The sequence below is a fragment of the Mauremys reevesii genome, linkage group 7 (genome assembly GCF_016161935.1).
Source record: "Mauremys reevesii isolate NIE-2019 linkage group 7, ASM1616193v1, whole genome shotgun sequence".
NCBI lineage: Eukaryota > Metazoa > Chordata > Testudines > Geoemydidae > Mauremys > Mauremys reevesii.
In genome coordinates this window covers 69,967,281-69,985,734 of record NC_052629.1, presented here as the reverse complement: position 1 = coordinate 69,985,734, position 18,454 = coordinate 69,967,281, and the positions used below count along the sequence as shown (strand labels likewise).

The following is an 18,454-nucleotide window of genomic DNA, read 5'->3' as shown; positions in this document are numbered from 1 at the left end:
TCTACTTCATGCAAGCCGTCCCCCTCCTCTTCTGCCACTGGCGATGCCGAGCCCGGCCTCCCATCACAGGGCACACAAACACACACCGCTCACACACCCAGTGTGCCACACACACACACACTGCTCACACCCTTCATGCCACAGACACATGCACTGCTCACACCCCCCCATGCCACAAACACACACATGCGGCTCACATTCCTGTGCCACAAACACATGCGTTGCTCTCACCCCATGTACCATAAACACACACATACTGCTCACACACCCAGCGCCCATTTCTACTTCATGCAAGCCGTCCCCCTCCTCCTCTGCCACAGGAGCTGCCGAGCCCGGCCTCCCATCCCAGGGCAACACACACCGCTCACACACCCAGTGTGCCACACACACCACTCTCACACACACACAGCTCACACACCCAGTGTGCCCCCTCCACAACACTGCTCACACACTGCTCACACACCCAGTGTGCCAAAGACATGCACTGCTCACACCTCCGTGTACCACAAACACTCACACACCCAGCGTGCCACAAACACACACACTACACACACACATGCCACAAACACACAGATGCACTGTTCACACCCAGCATGCCAAACACATATTCGTACTGCTCACACCCCCAGCATGCCACAAACACATACACACAGCACAGACGCATTGCTCACACCCCCAGCGTGTCACAAACACAGACATATTGCTCACACCCCCAGCGTGCCACATACACATACACACACACACACTGTTCACACAGCCAGCGTGCCACGCACACAACCCCTCCATGCCACAAACACATGCTCAGGAGGTCCTTTCTGCAAGCGCTCGCAGACACTACAGAAATGCCTCAAGACACCTTACCAGAGACCCCTGTTCCATGCACCCAGCACCCCCTCCATTCCCAGGTGTGCACGCTACCCACCAGCCACAAACCTCTGCACAGAGCCCATCAACCCCCCCCACACACACCACCCTTCCACACAGAGACCAGCTCCACGCAGACCAGTCACCCCTCCCACACGTACACACGGAAAACCCCCCAGGAATGGAGTTTGTGGAGGGATAGCAGAACCCCAGATCACTGGGGCGGAGGGATGGAGCACCAGGCTTCCCTACGCTGCAAGCTCCACAGCACTATAGCCATGGAGATGCCTCCAGCAGGGCCGCCTTTATGGCGATTCACCCCATTCCCCAAATTGGGCCCCGCACCCTTAAGAGGGCCACGCAACGTCCCTAAGGACCCTCTGCCGACGTGCTGCCGAAGGCACCAGCAGCTAATTGACCTGCTGTCCAAGTCCCGCCACTGTCTTCAGCAGCAGCTCTTTCGAATCGGGCCCCGCAGTGCCTAAAGCCGGCCCTGGCCTCCAGACCTCAGCCTTACCCCACCTGGAGCCGTTTCCCCTCTGGCTCCTCGAGAAGGATCCTGTTCATGACTGGCAGGAATCTAGCCTGGACTCGCAGGTCGTGCCAGCTGCAGGGTTTGCCCACCAGCTGCTACAGAGCCCTGACCATCACCCCCACTCAGCACTGGGTTCAGCCAGCTGCTGCTAACCGAGACACAGCCACTTGGAGACCTCTCTGGCCGCAGAGCCCCAGGGCCACCAGCTCAGCAGCACCGGCGGGCACCCACTGGGAAGCAGCTCCGAGCTTCAGTGCCAGTCCTAGCTCCCGAGCCACACAAGCAGCAGGACTCCTTCAGTGCAGGCTCTGCCAGCCAGATCAGTTCAGCCCAGTCCCTTCCCTCTATCTGCAAGACAGACTCCCTGACCGGCTACACTCCATCCCCAGCACCTGCTCAGGGGTCGGCCTGGGAGCCAGCAGAGCTACACCCCATGGGTTTTTCTCCGGGCCCCTAGCAGTAGCATGGGATGGCAGCAGTGCCCGGGCAATGCCACCCCTCCCACCCTCTGGCTCCCGGTCTCGCTCCCTTTCCATTCGCAGCGTGCTGGCAGAGGCCGACAGGGCTGGGAGCTCACCCCTAACGAGCACTTGGCACTCACAGCCACAAATGAGGCAGCTGAGATCTGCCACCTCGGGCAAGAGGAAAAGTTGTCAGCAAGACGCTGCAAGCCACAGGAGCACAGCTCCTGGCAGTTCCAGGAACAACCTGCCCCACCACCCCACGGTTCCAGGAACCGCCCACACATGTGCACTGGACCAGTTCAGCAGGCACTGGATTGCTGTGCCATTTGTGGGCATTTTTGTTCTTACCTGACCAGAGGAATGTGATCCAGAGTGCAGCATGAAATGGGGCCGTCCAGCCCACAGGACTGGTTATAACTCCTGGGGAGAAGGGAACAAGGCACATTAGATAAGGGGTCAGTACTTGTCGGGCACCAGACTTGCTGAGCCCACCAGCTTCAGCAGATTTTAAGCCTTCATTAAAATAAGTTTCCCAGCCCTGCTGGTTGCAGAGAAAACCAGCCCAACGTGACTCCATACAGTGCCATCTGCCTGCGTCTGCAGCCAGGCTGACACAGCTCAGAACTGGGGCCTGACATCAGCTGGCTTAACGGGACACCTGCACGGAAGCTTACCAGTGACACGTCAGTGCTGCTAACAATTTTGCTGCAAATCCTTTCAGCAAAACCCTTTTAGCTACTCTGGGATTGGGGGCAGAGTCCCTCCTGCCCCCGACCTGACTCCTCTCCAGTTTCCCCAGGATCACTACAGACAGCATCAAGCACAACTCAAGGGAGCGCTGCGGTTCGGCTCACATGGCATCTGGATGCTGCTCCAAACAATCAGAAGCTCTTGGACCCGCTAAGCTGAGCTGTTGGGCTCCCTGGGGAGATGGCACAGGCAGGGCGCTGCTCGCTGGCAGGGGTTGACCCCTCTGCTCCCAGTGGGACCCTGGAAGCTTAGAAGCCCCCGAGAGAGTTACAAATGAACCCAAGTCCATCCTCTGGACAGGCTCAGTCCATGTCCCGGGAGAAGCTGCAGGGCAGTTTGAGTCTTGGCTGACGTTCAGATCAGCTCTCCTTTTAGCTAATCAGATTTGCCCAGCTCAGTCCACGGTCCTGTGCCAAGAAGTGGCTCATGGGGCAATACCCATTTGGACAGCTCCAGCCAAACAACCCCAGGGCCCGAAGCCAGGGACCAGGATGTGTTTTCTGCAGCAGTTTAGTCCCCATCTCCCAAGAGCAGGTGGAGACGGGCTGCCCATTAACTGTGCCCATGCAGTCCAGGAAAGGGGGCCTAACTGCTTCCTCCCCATCAAACAAAACCAGAGAGACGGCAATGCTCCTGTCTGCTCACTAAAGCCACACGTCACTGAGGAGCAGCAAGGGCAAACGTGCAGGGATCCCCGTTTCACAGCACTCTCCCCAAGGAGCCCTGCTGAGCCAGGAAGGTGGGCTGAAGATAAAGCCAGAGGCCCGATGGGACCTCTCCCCAGGGCTCCTAGCTGTGTGCATGCATACAGCCCCTTCCGCAGCTGGCCGCTCGCTACATGGAAATGGCCCGCGGTTCACGCTTGGGCAAATGAGTCCATCCTGTGGCCCATCCCCACATGCCTGTGGAGAGAGGCGACTCTCACTGAGAGGATTTACAGCTACAGCCTCTCTGTGCAGGTAGGGAGGAGCCACACATGGCTTTTTGCAACCAGTGCGTCTATTGCCCCTTGATGGAAACTAGAGCAAGCGGCCAGGGCAGGACCAGGGCCAAGGGCAAGTCCTGAGCCAAGCTCTGCATCGCAGAGAACAGAAAGGCCAGGAGAACAGCCAGAAAAATCGCTCAGAGAGCCAGACGCGATCACAGGGAGCTGTGGGGAAGTGCCAGGATGGAACACAAGCCAAGCTGCCAGGCCAAACCCAGGGCAGGATTTATAGCTTTGGCCAATCAGCCAATCAGCAGTCGCTGTCGGCGAGGGACCAGAATGGCCAGGTCAACATGCAGAGCTGGGAAACCCCCTGAACACGGGACCAGAAGGGGCCTCGTGGGCAGCAAGTCCAGTCCCAGCCTCCCCGCCCCCTGCCATCGCGAGGAGAGGACGAGTGGCCTCCCTGAAATCAGACAGGCGACGAGCACAGCTGCCACTTCTCAGCCGGCCCCAGCCCCAGGAATGCTTGTGAACAGCGATGGCCACAGCCCCAAGTCCTGTGCATCGTTACAGACCCTCCAGGGGAACTTGGAACCACCTGACCTCCTCAAATGAGCCCCCAAATGCTGCCCTCTCACCCTCGGCATGGTCCCAGGTGGGCAGAGGGATGACTGTTGAGTAGGGGAGTCTATACAGCTCTCGAATAGTGGAGCAGACGGGCACGCACACACCCCTCCACGGGCGAGCTGCTTTCTCGTGGGTCCTGTCTTCATGTGGCAGGGCACACACGTGCCCCGGGCGGCTCTGCAGAAGCAGTGGGGCGAGGAAGAAAGGAAGGGGGCCCACACCTCTTCCCATTTGACCTACTGAGGCCCCTCCCACTGCTCCAGACAGATGGGTCTGTGTGTGTGCAGTGGAGCTGTAGCTGCGCTGGTCCCAGGTCTTCGTGTGGCAGCCAGTGGAGAAAGCCAGCCCTGTCAGTGCTGCCTCTAGGAGAGCCGTGCATGGCAGAGTTCAGATCCCTGCTGCTGTGTGTGAATCCGGCCAGACTCACAGGGTTGGCTCCAGCTGCTCTCTCATGTAGCTGCTGAGTTTCCACTGGCAGAGGTGATGGTTTCTCCAAGTTCTTCTAAACGGCTAGTGCTGACTCCCAGGGATCTCCTGGCCCCAGTGCTTCCTCCCCACCCCCTCTGAGTATGGGGCAGATGCACAGGAGAGACTGTGTGCACAGTGCAGCCACTGGGACCCGTGAGCTGCCCAAGGTGAAAACTGACCGCATGTCATCACAGAATGAGCTGGTGCTGAGACAGCCTCAGCCTCCCACGCTGCCAAATTCTGTCATGGCAAAGCATTAGAAACCCCATCCCACAACAATGGCGCAGCCACCCGGCGACCCCGACCCCTCCGCTACAGCGCAGCCGCCCGGCGACCCTGACCCCTCCGCTACAGCGCAGCCACCCGGCGACCCCGACCCCTCCGCTACAGCGCAGCCGCCCGGCGACCCCGACCCCTCCGCTACAGCACAGCTACCACGCTACCCCGTCCCCTCTGCAACAGTGCAGCCACCACACGACTCCATCGCTCCCACTACAGCACAACCACCACACGACCCTGTTCCCCTCTGCCACAACAGCGCAGCCGCCACACGACCGTGTCCCCTCGCAACAGCGCAGCCACCATGACTCCATCCGTCCCGCTACAGTGCAGCCACCACACGATTCCGTCCCTCCCTCTACAGCACAACCACCACACGACCCTGTCCCCTCCGCTACAGCGCAGCCACCACATGACCCCGTTCCCCTCCGCCACAGCACATCTGCCCAGCGACCCCGTCTCCCTCTTCAACAGAGCAGCCACTCTGCTCCTCCACAGGGCTGCCCTTCGAGCACAGGAATCCACTGGCTCCAGGGCAGAAAGGGCCAATTGCCCCCGGGTGGGAAAGGAACCAGCCTGCCCCTAGTTCTGCCACCATGACTGGTTTTGCTGACAAACCAGCCAGACACAGCAGCAGACGCAGAGGCCAGGCCAGCGAGTCCTGAAGAACCTGTTAACAATCTTTTCACCCCAGTGCTTTGGCAGGCGGAACACCACATGGAGCAGAGAAGACCCTGGGTCCCCTGAGCCAAATCCAAGCTGACCTGGGCAGGCCCTGGGCTCCTGTGCTGCCCTGTCCCCTCCAGGAACTGAGCCAGGGACCCCAGCTCCTCTGCCATCCCTCATCAGACAGATCTCCCCAAGCCAGGCGCCAGCACTGAGCCCTCACAGCAGGCCCTAGGGACGGAGGAGAGCTGGCCAGGCCAGTCCAAGGAGGAGAGACCTTCCAGAGCTGCAGGAAAGCTGGGCTGTACAAGGTCTCTTCCCTTGGAATCAGTTGTGCCCCCATGCCAAAGAGGCACTGTCCTGTTGGAGCAGACAGTGCCCACAGTAAAGAGCCTAGGCAGCATCCAGGCGAGTTGGGGCATTAACCCCACACACCTGGCCAAATGCCACCTGGGTGGTTGCATCTTGCTGCTTCTGTTCTCCCTGGATTATTCAGCTGGACGTGGTAGCATTCTTCACTTCCTGTCCTAGAACTGTCACTGTGCACTGCGAAACAGCTCTCATGTTCCACCCCAGAGAAGGCTTCGGATGAGTAACCACTGCTTATATTGACACAGATCTTGTCAGAAAGCAGTTCAGGTTGCTATGCGTGCGTGCGCACGCACGCACACAGAGAGAGAGAGAGAGAGAGAGAGAGAAAGTTAACCCACCTAACAGCACGTACCCTCTCCTCCCGCATCCCCCACCATTATCATGACTACCGGACACCACAGCCCATCCACGTTAACCTTAACTCTGCCCTTTTCTGCCCTCTGCACACACTCCTCAACTAGGTTATCCCCCCCATCCCGCAGCGCTGGCAGTTGTGGATGTTGGCTGCAGCAGTGGGTTGTTGGCAGCAGGCAGCTTGGTAAAGGGTTGTGTGCAGAAGGGAGTGATGAAGGACTAGCATCCCCAGGGAAACATGTTCCAGCCCAGAGATGGCTGCAGGGGAGCCATTCATGTGTCTCACCAGCAAGGGATGCAGGGAGAGACAGTCACACCTCTAACATTCCACACTTACACAGCCCTTTGTACGATCAAAGCATTATACAGACATTATTCACCCTCCCGACACCCCTGGCAGAAGGAGAGTGCTATTAACCCCATTGCACAGATGGAGAAACTGAGTCACCCAGGGAGTTGGTAGAAGAGCTGGGAGTAGAACTCTGGACCACCCTGACTTATGACCCTTGGCTCATTCCTCCAGGCAAAGCAGGAGAAGTGGGGAGGGGAGGAGAGGTGTGGGGGACAGAGCAGGAACCCATCCATCGATTTTCAAGAAGCTCAAAGCTTGGACAGGCCTCCAGACAGGGTGATGGGGAGGGCTCCAGCAGGGTGGTGGTGGTGGTGGTAGGAATTCTCTGAACATGCAGTGCTGTCCTCCCCAGCCTGCTGCAAAGGGACAGAACCCCCTGCAGCCAGGCTCCTGGCAGCCCAGCGCCCTGGGAACCTGCCCCAACGCCCCCTTCCCTCATCTGCTGACAGCACAGGGCGAAACATCTCCTCCCAGTCTCAAGGGGAAGTGGCGCTGCTCAGGCTGCTCGCAGACCCCCCGGGGCCCAGGGGATCCATCCCCCTCCCCACCCCAGGTTGCTGCTCCCCATCTGGCTCCCGTGCTAAATGATCATGACAGATTTCTATAGTATCCTTCAGGGTGGACTCCCAAAGCACCCATCAACAAACCCATCGGAAACTGCATGCTGGAGCTGCTGCAGCCAGCCCTGTATCGCAGCCACCTCTGGGCCAGAGCCTGAGAGCTGTTTAGCAGCACCCAGCAACGCTGCACAGCCATTGAGGATGGAAAGCGGAGAAAGCCACCGTGGCCAAGTGACCACGCAGGTGGTTGACAGAACACAACTACCAAAGCTGAGACCCCAATTTCTCTAGAAAAGGGGCAGGGGGGAAGGGAAGGTTCATGTCCACAAGGGACAAGCAGCTGGGTTTTAGGTGCCAGCTGAAAGTGCCCCTAGGACCACGTTTGGACACTGGTTCTGTACTGACTCAGGAAACAGCAGCAATTCCTGCGTCACCTGAGCCGGCCCTGCAGGTCTCCCAACCAGGTACCAAACATGCTGGACCCTGCTTAGGTTGGGAGATCAGGCAGGATCCTTGTCGGGGAGGGGGAGGATTGGCTCCTGGCTCTGTCTGGCTCAGAGTGGGCCTTTGCCCACTCCAGAGCCTGTCCCGTGCTCACTCCTAGGGCCCTGCTGCCCAGCAGGGAGACCCAAAGCACAGGCTTGCCAAATCCGGCTGGGCAAAGGGCAGTTCGTTCCCACTGATTTGCACAGCTCTGCCTGCAGATGGCCTGAAACAAGGCTATAGTGCAGAGAGCCCCGGCTACTCCCCCAGGGCCCCCTCTGGCACTGCAGTGGCTTAGCGGAGTGCCTGGCCCAGCAGGACTCCCAGAGCCTGTCCAGTACTTCTGACCCGCCAGAGCTGCCTCTCAGAGCTGCAGGGCTAAGGCTGGATTGGGGCAGGGGGTCCCAGAGGGCTGCAGGCTCAGGCCTCCCTCCCTTACCATCAGACAGAAGTGATGTGTGAGCTGCTCCGAGCTTGGCCAGGGAACGCAGCAGCAGCACCACCACCACCCTGGGAGATGGGCCAGGAATGCAGGAGCTGGCAAGGTGGCAGGGGGCCTTGGTCAGTTGCTTACTTAGCTAACAGTTCCTTCTCCGCCTGCCAGCCATCCCAGGGAGGCACCGCTCCCCGCTCAGCCCAGCAGGAGCTGAGCATGGCAGATATTTACCTGCAGATCCCAGCCACCCTAGGGCTCCTGGCATGGAAACAGCATGGTGGCACGGGGCTGTCCCTCAGACCAGGCCGCATGACGGGCTCCAGCTGGAGGCAGGCCCATGCCCCCGAGCTCTCTCCCAGACTTGGGGGGGTAGGTGAGCCAGGAAGGGAGGAAGCTGGAACAAGGCCAGGCCCTTACAAAGATCTGAACTCAGGTCACTTCCCACTTTGATCAACTTCCGCTGTAACGCTTTCAGGCACTCCCTTCATCCGCAGCACAACCTGCTCCTCACCCCCCCAGCCCTTCCCTGGCAGACAGACAAGCACCCTCCCAAACGGGCCTACACCCAGCATCCACACACACGTGTACCACAGCTGCAGCTCTGCAAACCCCAGCAGCACTGACACCGCCCACTCAGGGCTCTATAGGCACAGTGGGCCTTGAACCCATGTCTTCCAGATCCAGAAACACAGGCCCCAGGCATGTGAGTTGGAGGCCTATGTTACACAGCTAAGCAGTTTAGATTCTCCCTGGTAGACGGCAGTAGACCATTACGACCGGGATTTCAACAGAGCCACAGGGTGTCTGGCATCCAGTTCCCTTAGGACCCAGGCTCCCAGCCTAAAATTCCATCTGACCTTACAGATGGAGGCCTCCTTCTCAGCTCTATAATTAAGGCTGAGTTTCACAGTTAAAAGAAGGTGTTGTCTTTGCTAGGCTGGTGGTTCTCAGAACTCCCCTGTGTACTAGAGAGCTCAGTCTCTGCCTTACTGGTGAGCTACAACTGAATCTGTTTGGTAACCACAGAGTTAAAAAGGACTTCCCTTTGGAAAGCTTAGAATTGGCATTTTTTCAGACCCTTCTCGTTTCCATGTGGCTCTGTTTTCCAGCCATGAAACCTCAGAGATGGGGAGCTAAGCAATCTCTCCTGCATAGGTTTGTTTTTTCAAAATTAAAACCAAGTTCTTTAGCATTACTCATCGTCAGCATTCTGTTTATGCTATGAAGCCAATGGAGAAAAATGCGTTTGTCTGAAGACAAAATAAAATATTCTGCAGGAAATGGCAGTGTATATTTTTTTTTCCTTGCACCGAGAGCTGTATACACCCACCAGAATACACTAACCCGTCGCTTCTACGTCTGAGCTCTTTACGAGATACAGCAAGCCAAAAATGATTCAGAAACATGACCAAAAGCAAGTCAATTTTCTAATCCCCACCTTTCCCCAACACCTGGTCCGATCTGTCCATAACTTTCCAGAAAGGTCGACCCTCTGCTAAGATCTGCCAGGAGAAGCTGCAAGGTCAGTTTGGTTTTGGCAATGTTGTGGGAGGGGTACGTTCAGCCTCAACAGAGGAAAGTAGCCAGTTCCAACCTTTTCCATGAAGACTCACACCCCTCAACGATTCCCTTAACTGCCTATTTGCAGACTTTTTCATGCTCTGGGGGGTTTGAGTGGAAACCTTCTAACAAGGGTTACATTATTTACTGGAGCCGCCTTGCTCACATACTGACCATGTTCTGGTGGGGGGCTTTATATAGCACCAGTCACACGGCCAGATCCTAAAGGGCTTTGAATGCTTGAGGCTCATCCTGCAGGCCCCTAACGCACGTGACTAGCTTTACTCATATCGGCAGCTCCCTTGAAGCCAGTGGGCCCGCTGACACCAATCAGGTTACTCAAGGGCGGAAAGGTTTGCAGGACTGAGCCCTTAATTAATGAGCCCTATGCCAGGCTTGCCTTGCCCTGCCAATGAGCCACAGAGGGTGACTGTTTCACAGCAAGGGGCGGCGTCGCCCCGCAGGTCAGGGGAGGAAGTGACATGTGCCACGTTTCATTGCAATGGCAGGGGGAGGTGGAGTGTAGTGGGCCAAGACCCCCAAAATAACACCCTACAACACAGCACCCCCAGCGCCATGCTGGAGCATTGCTTCCATACCACAGCTGAAGAGGAACACCTCCTGAGCCAGCAACACTACTTGCTGCTGAACATAGGCCTTTGCTGGAGGCCTCCCATCCACGTACTGCCTGGGCCTGACCCTGCTTAGCTGCTGAGACTGGTTAGGATTGTAACCCATGGGGCTCTGGCTTCTCTACAGTCTGTCTCTGTCCAGCATGTGAACAATCCACCAATCCCCCACCTCCCAGGGTCAGCGGGCCTGGGGTGGGGCGTGTTGGTGAACAGAGGACCTTAGCGACCCAGAGCCAGGTCTAAAGGACAATCCGGTCTGGATGTGGGAAACAGGCCCTCTGTGCCTTGGAGGGGAACGCACCAGGCCCCGCAATCAACAGGACACCGGCCTCCAGCCCTAGCACCCCTCACACACTACTCCGCCACCAGGCTGCGATGCTAGTATTTGGGGCCAGCTCTGGTAACCAGGAGCTGATCCACACAAAATGACAAGGACCAGGAAGCAGCTGGAGTTTCCCCATCACCCGTCTAACCTGATCAGCAGCCGCTTTCCCTTTGATCTGCTGGGCAAGGCCGGCCTTGGCCGGAACTAGGTCGGAGACAGAATGCCTGTATGCGGGCTGGGTCACTGACCTCGGCCCAACCCCCAGCAGCTAGGCTGTGAGGAGAAGTACTGTGTCACCACACCCCCCAACACACCTGCCCGCATGGCCTTGTGTCTCGGTGCCAGCACAGGCCTTTCCACCCTGCTCAGAGAAGGACCTGCCACGACACGGTCCGCAGCCAGTTGGCGGGGACCCCCTCCCAGCCAACAAAGGTCCCATCCCACCAGGACTCCTTACCAGTTGTGGACTGGGCAGATGTGGTTGTTGGAGAGCGCCATAGCATACCTACAGGAGACAGAAGAATGCCTGGATTAGCTCAACCTTCAATCCTCCCTAGATCACCCCACCCACACTCCTTCCAACCCATCACCCCACCCCCAAGCAGAACTTCCTTGGGGAGATGCTCAGACTCAGGGCAGCAGCCACAGGCAGCCTCTGGGAGCATCTCCCAAGCAACTGAGCAGCACTGGAATGCTCTAGCTCGGAGAGTGACCCCACGCTCCCAGCCGAGGTTTACACAGCCCATTGATGGAGACTCAGGGAAGAGGGCTGGATTCGTGAAGAGCTTGAATTGATTCCCGCTGCACCTAGGACCTTCGGGGGAGGGGGATTGCTATGTTAAGAGGATCACCCTCCATGCAGGTCAGCGTGTCTCTCCCAATGGGAGTTAGGAGAGGGCAGCACTGTAATAACTAGGCTGGACAACATCAGCTCAAATTCACTGAGCAGCAGAGGAACAGGCCAGGGAGAACCTGCCCTCAGCTGTACCTCCCATGGTGGGGACACCTGGCCAGAGCACCTGAATTGGTATCTGGTCACAGCATCTCCCTGGCTGCAGCAAGGAGCCTGCACAGCTATCCTGAGAGCCACCCAATGGTCTTACTTGCTGTTCCCCACCCGCCAAACCATCACTGCTGGGTTTCCTTGCCATGGGGGGGATCATGGAAAGCCTGGGAAAACATAGTCTAGCCACTGTGGTACTGAATAGGAGAGTTCTAGCAGAGGGGTGCCGATCCCTACTGCCATCCAGATCCCCAGAGCAGCACAGAGACCCTCGTGCTCCCAGCCCCCAGGAATCTCTGGTACCCCAGCAGCGTTCTCCCCAGGCCTGCCCCCGCCCCCAACACATTCACTCGCCAGGGCCTGTGCTCTCCCCAGCATTTCTGTCTCCTTCCCCTGAGATCCTCTGGGCCCCCTTCATTTCCAGGGGCAAATCCCCTCCATTCCCTGCAGACTGGATTGGGGAGCAAAACTCTCCATCTCGTGCAGCCCCCAGGGTTCTCTGCCCCCTTTGCGTAGTCGCTTCCCAACCTTGGTCTAGACTGTTTCCCAAGCACCAAGGGGCATCTCCTGGCAGCGGCTGGCACACACCCAAGCACATTCTCCCTCTGACCCCATGCTGCCTGCCACCCTCCGGGCCAAGCATCACTCCCCCACTGCCATGAAACCTCCAGGCCCCAGTGCTCCAGCTGCCTGCCCAAAGCAGGAATCTCCGACTGTTTCAACCAGCCTGGCTCCTCTAGGGAAAGGGCTCAGTGTGTCCCTCTCACACGCACAGTCCAGTCCTCCAAACACACTCTCCCGCACCTCAGTGACACTCACAAACACAGGGAGAGAGAGGATTCATTCACAGGCACGTCAAGCTGCATTTACAGATGGCTGCCCCTTGGGATCCAAGGCTGGCTGCCAGACAGCGCTGGGCAGCTGGGCTTGGATCACAAATTAGCCACGCGGCTCATTAAAGGCAGGAGTGGCAATCACTCAGAACTCAGTGGGTGCCAAGGTACCCAAGCTCAGTTACAGCGATGGGTCTAAGAGGGTTGCCCAGGAGGGACAGGTGGGCAGCTTGGTTCATGTCCCTTTCCCAGAGAGAGGCCGGGACACTGGAGAGACTGAACAGAGTCAGACAAGCAGGCACTGGGCCCAATGCTGCTCAAGGCTGTGCTACTCCACACTGGCCTCTTGAAGGCGCTAGGGCGCAGGCCCGCAGTCCCTGTGCATTCCCAACGCCTGCTGATGTCAGGGGCACAAAGATGGAGGATCAGGGTCTCCCTGGGGTAGCTCACTAGTGACCAGTGCAGGGGACAGGGGCTCAGGTATCCTACTCGGTTACCAACTCTGAGAGATCTTGGGATAATCACTTAGCCTCAGTATGCAGCTGCAGAATGGTTAATGCTTCCCAGAAAGCACAAGGCCTAATGGTTAGCATCTAATGTGCTCCAAGGCCCTGGGCGGGGGGGGTGGGGGGTGGTTCTCCACGCTCTCTTTGCACTGACCCATCTGCACCAGTTCCCGCTTTGAGAAGGGCAGCTTGGTGCTTGGCCGGCCCTAGAGCATTGGGCGGCTCCTGCCCTGGGCTGGCTCCAATTGTGGGCAGCTGCTGACGCTAACGATGACCAACACCCGTTAAAAATAGGCACAAGCACCAGTAAGAAACCTCTCTAGTTACCACGGTGGCCACGTAACACGCCCGGGGCAGTAGGGGCATTGTACAGACAGCCAGGCCCGAGGGCAGCGCTGCTGGGACACCCACTTGAGGTGCAATTCCATAGGGCTACAGGGTACTAGGGGCATTGTACAGACAGCCAGGCCTGAGGGCAGCGCTGCTGGTGTACCTCAATTGAGTGCAATTCCATAGGGCTACAGGGTCCCAGCCTCGCCCCAGCTCCTGCTCTCCCTTCCCAGGGGCTGCTGTTAACCCTTAGCACCCCGCTTAACTCCCTCCCTGCTCCCAGAACAGGCATCAGCAGCAGCTCATCCCAATGCGCCCACCACGAGCCCAGCTGGGGTAGTGCAACTAAGCAGGCAGATCACCCAGACCTTCCGGCCCTGCCCCTCCAGCGCACAAACCGCTGTTTCTCCTCCATTTTCTTTATATCCCCCCACCATACTCTCCCACAGGATCTTCCTGTCCTGTCCTGTCCCTCTGCCGGGCTCTCTGATGTGCACACGCCAGGGTCTGTCAGTGGAGCAGCCAGGTCAGCGTGACAGGTGACAATGCCAGAGGTGCAGAGGACCTGGCTGGATTTTCTCATCCCAGGGGGCATCTGTGGCATTGGCATTTTGAGGGCTTCTTCCGACCGGCACAGCGACCCCATCAGGTGTGGAAGCCACCGTCACTGCACAGTGCAGAAGCCACCTGGAGAGAGCAGCACTCAATGCATTTCTGCTCCCCTTCTATGACCCTCCGGGTGTAGCGGTTGCTACAGCAGCCAGAGGCAGCTTTAGCCAAGACAGCTCCTCTGGGGGTATTTGGCCGATGAGAATCAGCCCTGAGGACACAGCCAGGGACTACGCACATCTGAGGGAAGGGCTGGAGAAAGATAGCTCTCCAGAGAAGACTCCAGGTAAGGCTCTGCCCTGAAGAGGGGCTGTCAAGGTGCCATTGGTGAGTCCTCTCCACAGGTCCATCTGCACTGCAATTGGCAGACATACCTGAGCTGGCTTTCAACTAGCCAGACCAAAGCTAGCTCCAGGAATTATAGCAGTGAAGCTGGTCATTACTCCTGAGTCACGAGGGGCAGATACTGCCGCTGTTACTCCAGCAAGTAGATCTAGCTAGATCCTAGCTACCTGAGGTACATCCACACTTGCTGCAATCCCACATACCTGGCTGGAGTTCAGACATACTCTCAGCGGCTCCAGGCCACCTGGGCCCAGTTCACAGGGCCATGACATCCCAGCGCTGAAAGCTCCCCCTGGGCTCTGCAAACCACCACCAGCCCCCGAGGCTCTGTGCTCCCCACATCGCCGGGACAAGGTTCTGCCAGCGATGCAGGAATCGGACATGCCTCCAGATCTCACGCTCTCACCTGTGCTGGATTTGCAGGGCTAGCTGGAGTAATCAGCAGCCCTGAGGCTGGAGCCACACAAGGAACAGGTCTGCTCAGCAACCAGGGGCTGTTTGTCCACAGTTGGAGCAGCCCTGGGTAATGAAGGCCCAAGGTTTACACTTACTGCCAAGAGTAAGAACTGCAGCCTCCCCTTTCATATCAGTATCAGCAGCAGCCGGCTGGGCAGTGCTGTGGGTGGGAGGAACTATGTTGTCCCCTCTTATACTATGAGCAGGTGAATGGCACTGAAGACCCTTCACCAGGCAACATTCATTGGAGGCCTAGTTTATTTACAAGGGTCACTTAGGCAGGGTGACTGATGCACTGGAGTCATTACTGCCCAGATCCACGCTGTTTTATAGGGCTAGGAAGCCAGCAGCCCATGGATGACACCTGAGCCCCTACAGGAGAGGCTGTGGGTGGAGGCATGCAGAGGTCCTAGTTGAACACACATGGCTGTGGATGCATGTCAGGGGAGGATGTGTAAGGAACTCAGAACACTGCACATCTCTCTCCTGTCTTCAGTACAGGTCAGGCCAGTTGGCCCGGACAGAAAGGTCCGGTTCTGGATATTGCACTCCTGGATTGGACTAGGATTATTAAAACAATTCTAGCATAGCAGCATTGCAGAAGTCAGAGAACTCTGAGACGCTACGTGTTGGTCGTCTCAGCCGGCCAGATGCCTGAATTCAGTAACGTGTACAGGAAACAGCTTTATCCATGGCAAGTCACTTAAAGCACAGTGATGTAGGAACCTAGGCACTGCCAGACTGGACTGGACCAACAGTCCATCTAGCCCAGTAATTCTGTCTCCTGTCCAGCTGCAACAAAGGAAGATAAAGACACCACACCACACACCTGAAACCTCACTTCAGTTTCCAGATCGGGGCAGGGGGTTCATTATCCTCACTCTGGAGTTTGCTGCATTTTCTTCAACTTTGCATCAATCCACAAAGCTGCTAGGCCTCCCAGGAACCCAGAGCATTTTTAATTCAGAGTGGCTCCAATACCAGCAGGGTCACCGGGACTGAAAGGCTCCAACAACGGGTAATGATAAAAGGCAATGGGGAAGTGGCCTGTTTGATTCCACAGCTTCAGCACAAGGAGCTACTAGTGGTTGGGGAGGACGGGAAATCAGAAGCCCCAACTGAGACAAAGAGAGAAGACAGAGAGACGACACCCACCGAGAGACTTGGAGATTAGAAACATGGGCAAATAAACTGTGATTCAACTTCACATGGGAGGGGGAAGCAGGAGAGCTGGGGAGAAGCTGAGGCGTGACACAGGACAGCAGATTAGATGAGCTGGACAGCAAGAGAGATCAAAGCATCCTTGACTGGTAACCGACCAGGGAGGCAACAGTCAGCGCAGGGAGGTGACAGTCAGCGTCTGGCTTCAGGATGACCACGCCCAGAACACACCTTTCAGTTCTGGGCACCGGAAAGACACTGACCCATTTGCAGGGAGTTCAGAGAAGATCAGTAAAAATGAGCAGGAGCAATGGATTCAGGAGAAGGGATTAAACACGTCCAGCTTGGCAGAACCACTAGGGAGGGCGATCGGAGTCTGAAAGTACGGGAGGGGAGTAAGGAGGCGAGAAAAAGTGGAATTACTGGAATTACTTAGTGCAGCAAATGGGGTGTAAAGGGAGCTCGGCTCAGTTAAACTTGGAAAGGGGAAGGCTTGGCTACGCTCAGAGAAAATTTCCGGGCAATGAGACACGTTATCGTTTGGGAATCCTCCCATGGGAAGAGGCGAAAGACCCACTGCCTGGGACCTTTCAAATTCACCTTGGCAAGAATCCCAGGAAGTTCACGGCAGTGACTGGTCCTGCCTCGGGGAGGAGAGAGGGCTGATTTAAAGAGGTATTCTCCATTTGTAATTCCTACCGGCACAACACACAGCAGGCACCAGGTGTGGGTACATCGAACCTTCAGCATCTGCTGCTAAGCTTGCTACGGGGCTGGCGAGCCCCTGAGACACTGACATCTCCCCTAGCCCATGCCACCCCCTGACAAGGTGACCCAGCGCCTTGAGCTGTGCTGTCCAGCTAAGACAGTGAAAGGAGCATAAGCCCTCTCATCTCTTCATCTGCCCTTCCAATCCACCCACCTCTTCCCCTCCAGCCCACCTGCCTCGGGGCTCCCCTAGCCCAGCCCAATTTGCAGGATGGTGTCTCACCTGTAGCTTTCCCTGAGACCTCGGTTGGTGCTGAGCACCCATGAGGGGTAGTGATGGGATGATTGCTGCCCAGGGCCCACTAGGGGGCAGCGATGGGGGGGCATCACCAGACAGCAAAGGGAGGAGGGGGAAATTACTACCCAGAGCCTAGGGTGGCAGCGATGGGGGAATCACCAGGCAGTGATGAGTGGGGGGAATCGCTGCCTGGGGCCCCATGGGGGCAGCGATGGGGGGCAATCGCTGGACAGGACTCGCTAGGAGGCGGTGATAGTGGGGTGGAGGAGAGAATTGCTGCCCAGGGCCCCCCACAGGGGGCAGTGATGGGAGAGGAATCGCCAGGCAGTGATAGGGGAGGATCGCTGCCCTGAGGCTGAGCCCCGATAGGGGCAGTGATGAGGGGATCGCTGGACAAGGCTCACCAGGCGGAATGGGAGAATTGCTGCCCGGAGCACAGGGCCCCGTGGGGGCAGCGATAGGGGGTCGGCGTCCCGGGCTGGGCTCCGGTGTCCGCGCTCCCTGGCGCCCCCCTGCCCGGTACTTACACGATCCACATGCCGGTGATGGTGACGGCGGGCAGGGTGACGGGCAGGATCCCCCAGGCGGGCATTCTGGCCCCGGGCAGCCAGCAGCGGCCGGGGCGCGGGCCGGGGTCCAGGCGGGGCTCCCCGGGGGCTGCTCGTCCGAAGCTCGCCCAGAATCAGCCTCCCCATCGGCGGCCCGGCCCGGCGCGGCGCAGGAGCGGGACGGGGCTGCCCGTGTGCCCGTGGCCGCAGGGACCCGGCCGGGAGCGGAGCGCGATCAGCGACAGAGCCGGACTCCACTTCCCCAGCGAGCAGCGAGCTCTGGGCCGGCGGGAGGAGCGACCCCGGCTCGGGACGGCCCCGCCCCTGCCCCAGCCCCAGCAGGCACGTGTGCGCGGCGCCGGCCGGGGAGCCCGAGGCGCTTCCCCCGCGGGACAGGCCGGGTCCCTCTAGCCAGGGCAGCGCCACCTTGTCAGGAACCTTGGGGCCCTCCCCCCAGCCCCCTCCGGGTGGGGCCCCTCGGTGGCTCTGGGCCGGGGGGTTCCTGGCATGGGCCCTGCAAAGTCACTGCCCTAGAGAGGGGGACCTAGGAGAGAGGGACGTGGTAGGTATCCAGCTGACCCCCCCTCCCCAGTACACTGGAGGCAGGGCTGGGGTCACCGCCCACCGGCCCAGCGCTCACAGCAAGGCAGCTGCGGGGGATGGAGCTGCTGGAGGGGGCCCAAGTCTGAGCAAGTTAGAGCAACAGGGAGCCTCCAGTTCCCTCCAGCAGCAGCAGCAGGGCCCTTTGTCCGTCTCCCACTCAGCTGCTAGGCTCTGCCCTTTCCCAGCTTCTGGCTTGACTAGAAACAGCGCCCCTGGCGGCAGGGCCTGCATTGCGGCCCCCGGCCAGCGTTTCTGGCTGGCCCTGGCCGGTAGTTCTCTTCAGACAAAGCAGCTCTCAAGCCCTAAGGAGACAGGGTGGGGGAGAAGGGCTCTAGTACCAGCTCCTTCAGAAAGTTGGAGATAAGAGTAGCTACGGTTGGCCAATGGAGACTCCTGCGA

The 18,454-nt window shown here is 58.3% G+C and overlaps 1 protein-coding gene across 3 annotated transcripts in view; it reads right to left on the bottom strand.

Moving 5' to 3' along the window:
- Positions 1-18,181, bottom strand: part of LOC120409112 (transmembrane protein 150A-like) — a 34,972-nt gene extending 16,791 nt beyond the window's left edge. For 2 of the 3 annotated variants that reach the window (XM_039546562.1, XM_039546564.1), the window contains exons 1-3: positions 16,499-16,610; positions 11,113-11,160; positions 2,212-2,283 (exon numbers count right to left, since the gene is read on the bottom strand). In XM_039546562.1, the coding sequence (XP_039402496.1) occupies positions 2,212-2,283; positions 11,113-11,160; positions 16,499-16,584 (206 nt within the window). In that variant the 5' untranslated portion in view covers positions 16,585-16,610. Of the gene's footprint in view, positions 1-2,211; positions 2,284-11,112; positions 11,161-16,498; positions 16,611-17,431 lie in introns of those variants that run through there. The other variant, XM_039546563.1, reaches the window with a different exon arrangement.
- Between the last annotated feature and the right edge of the window lie 273 nt (positions 18,182-18,454).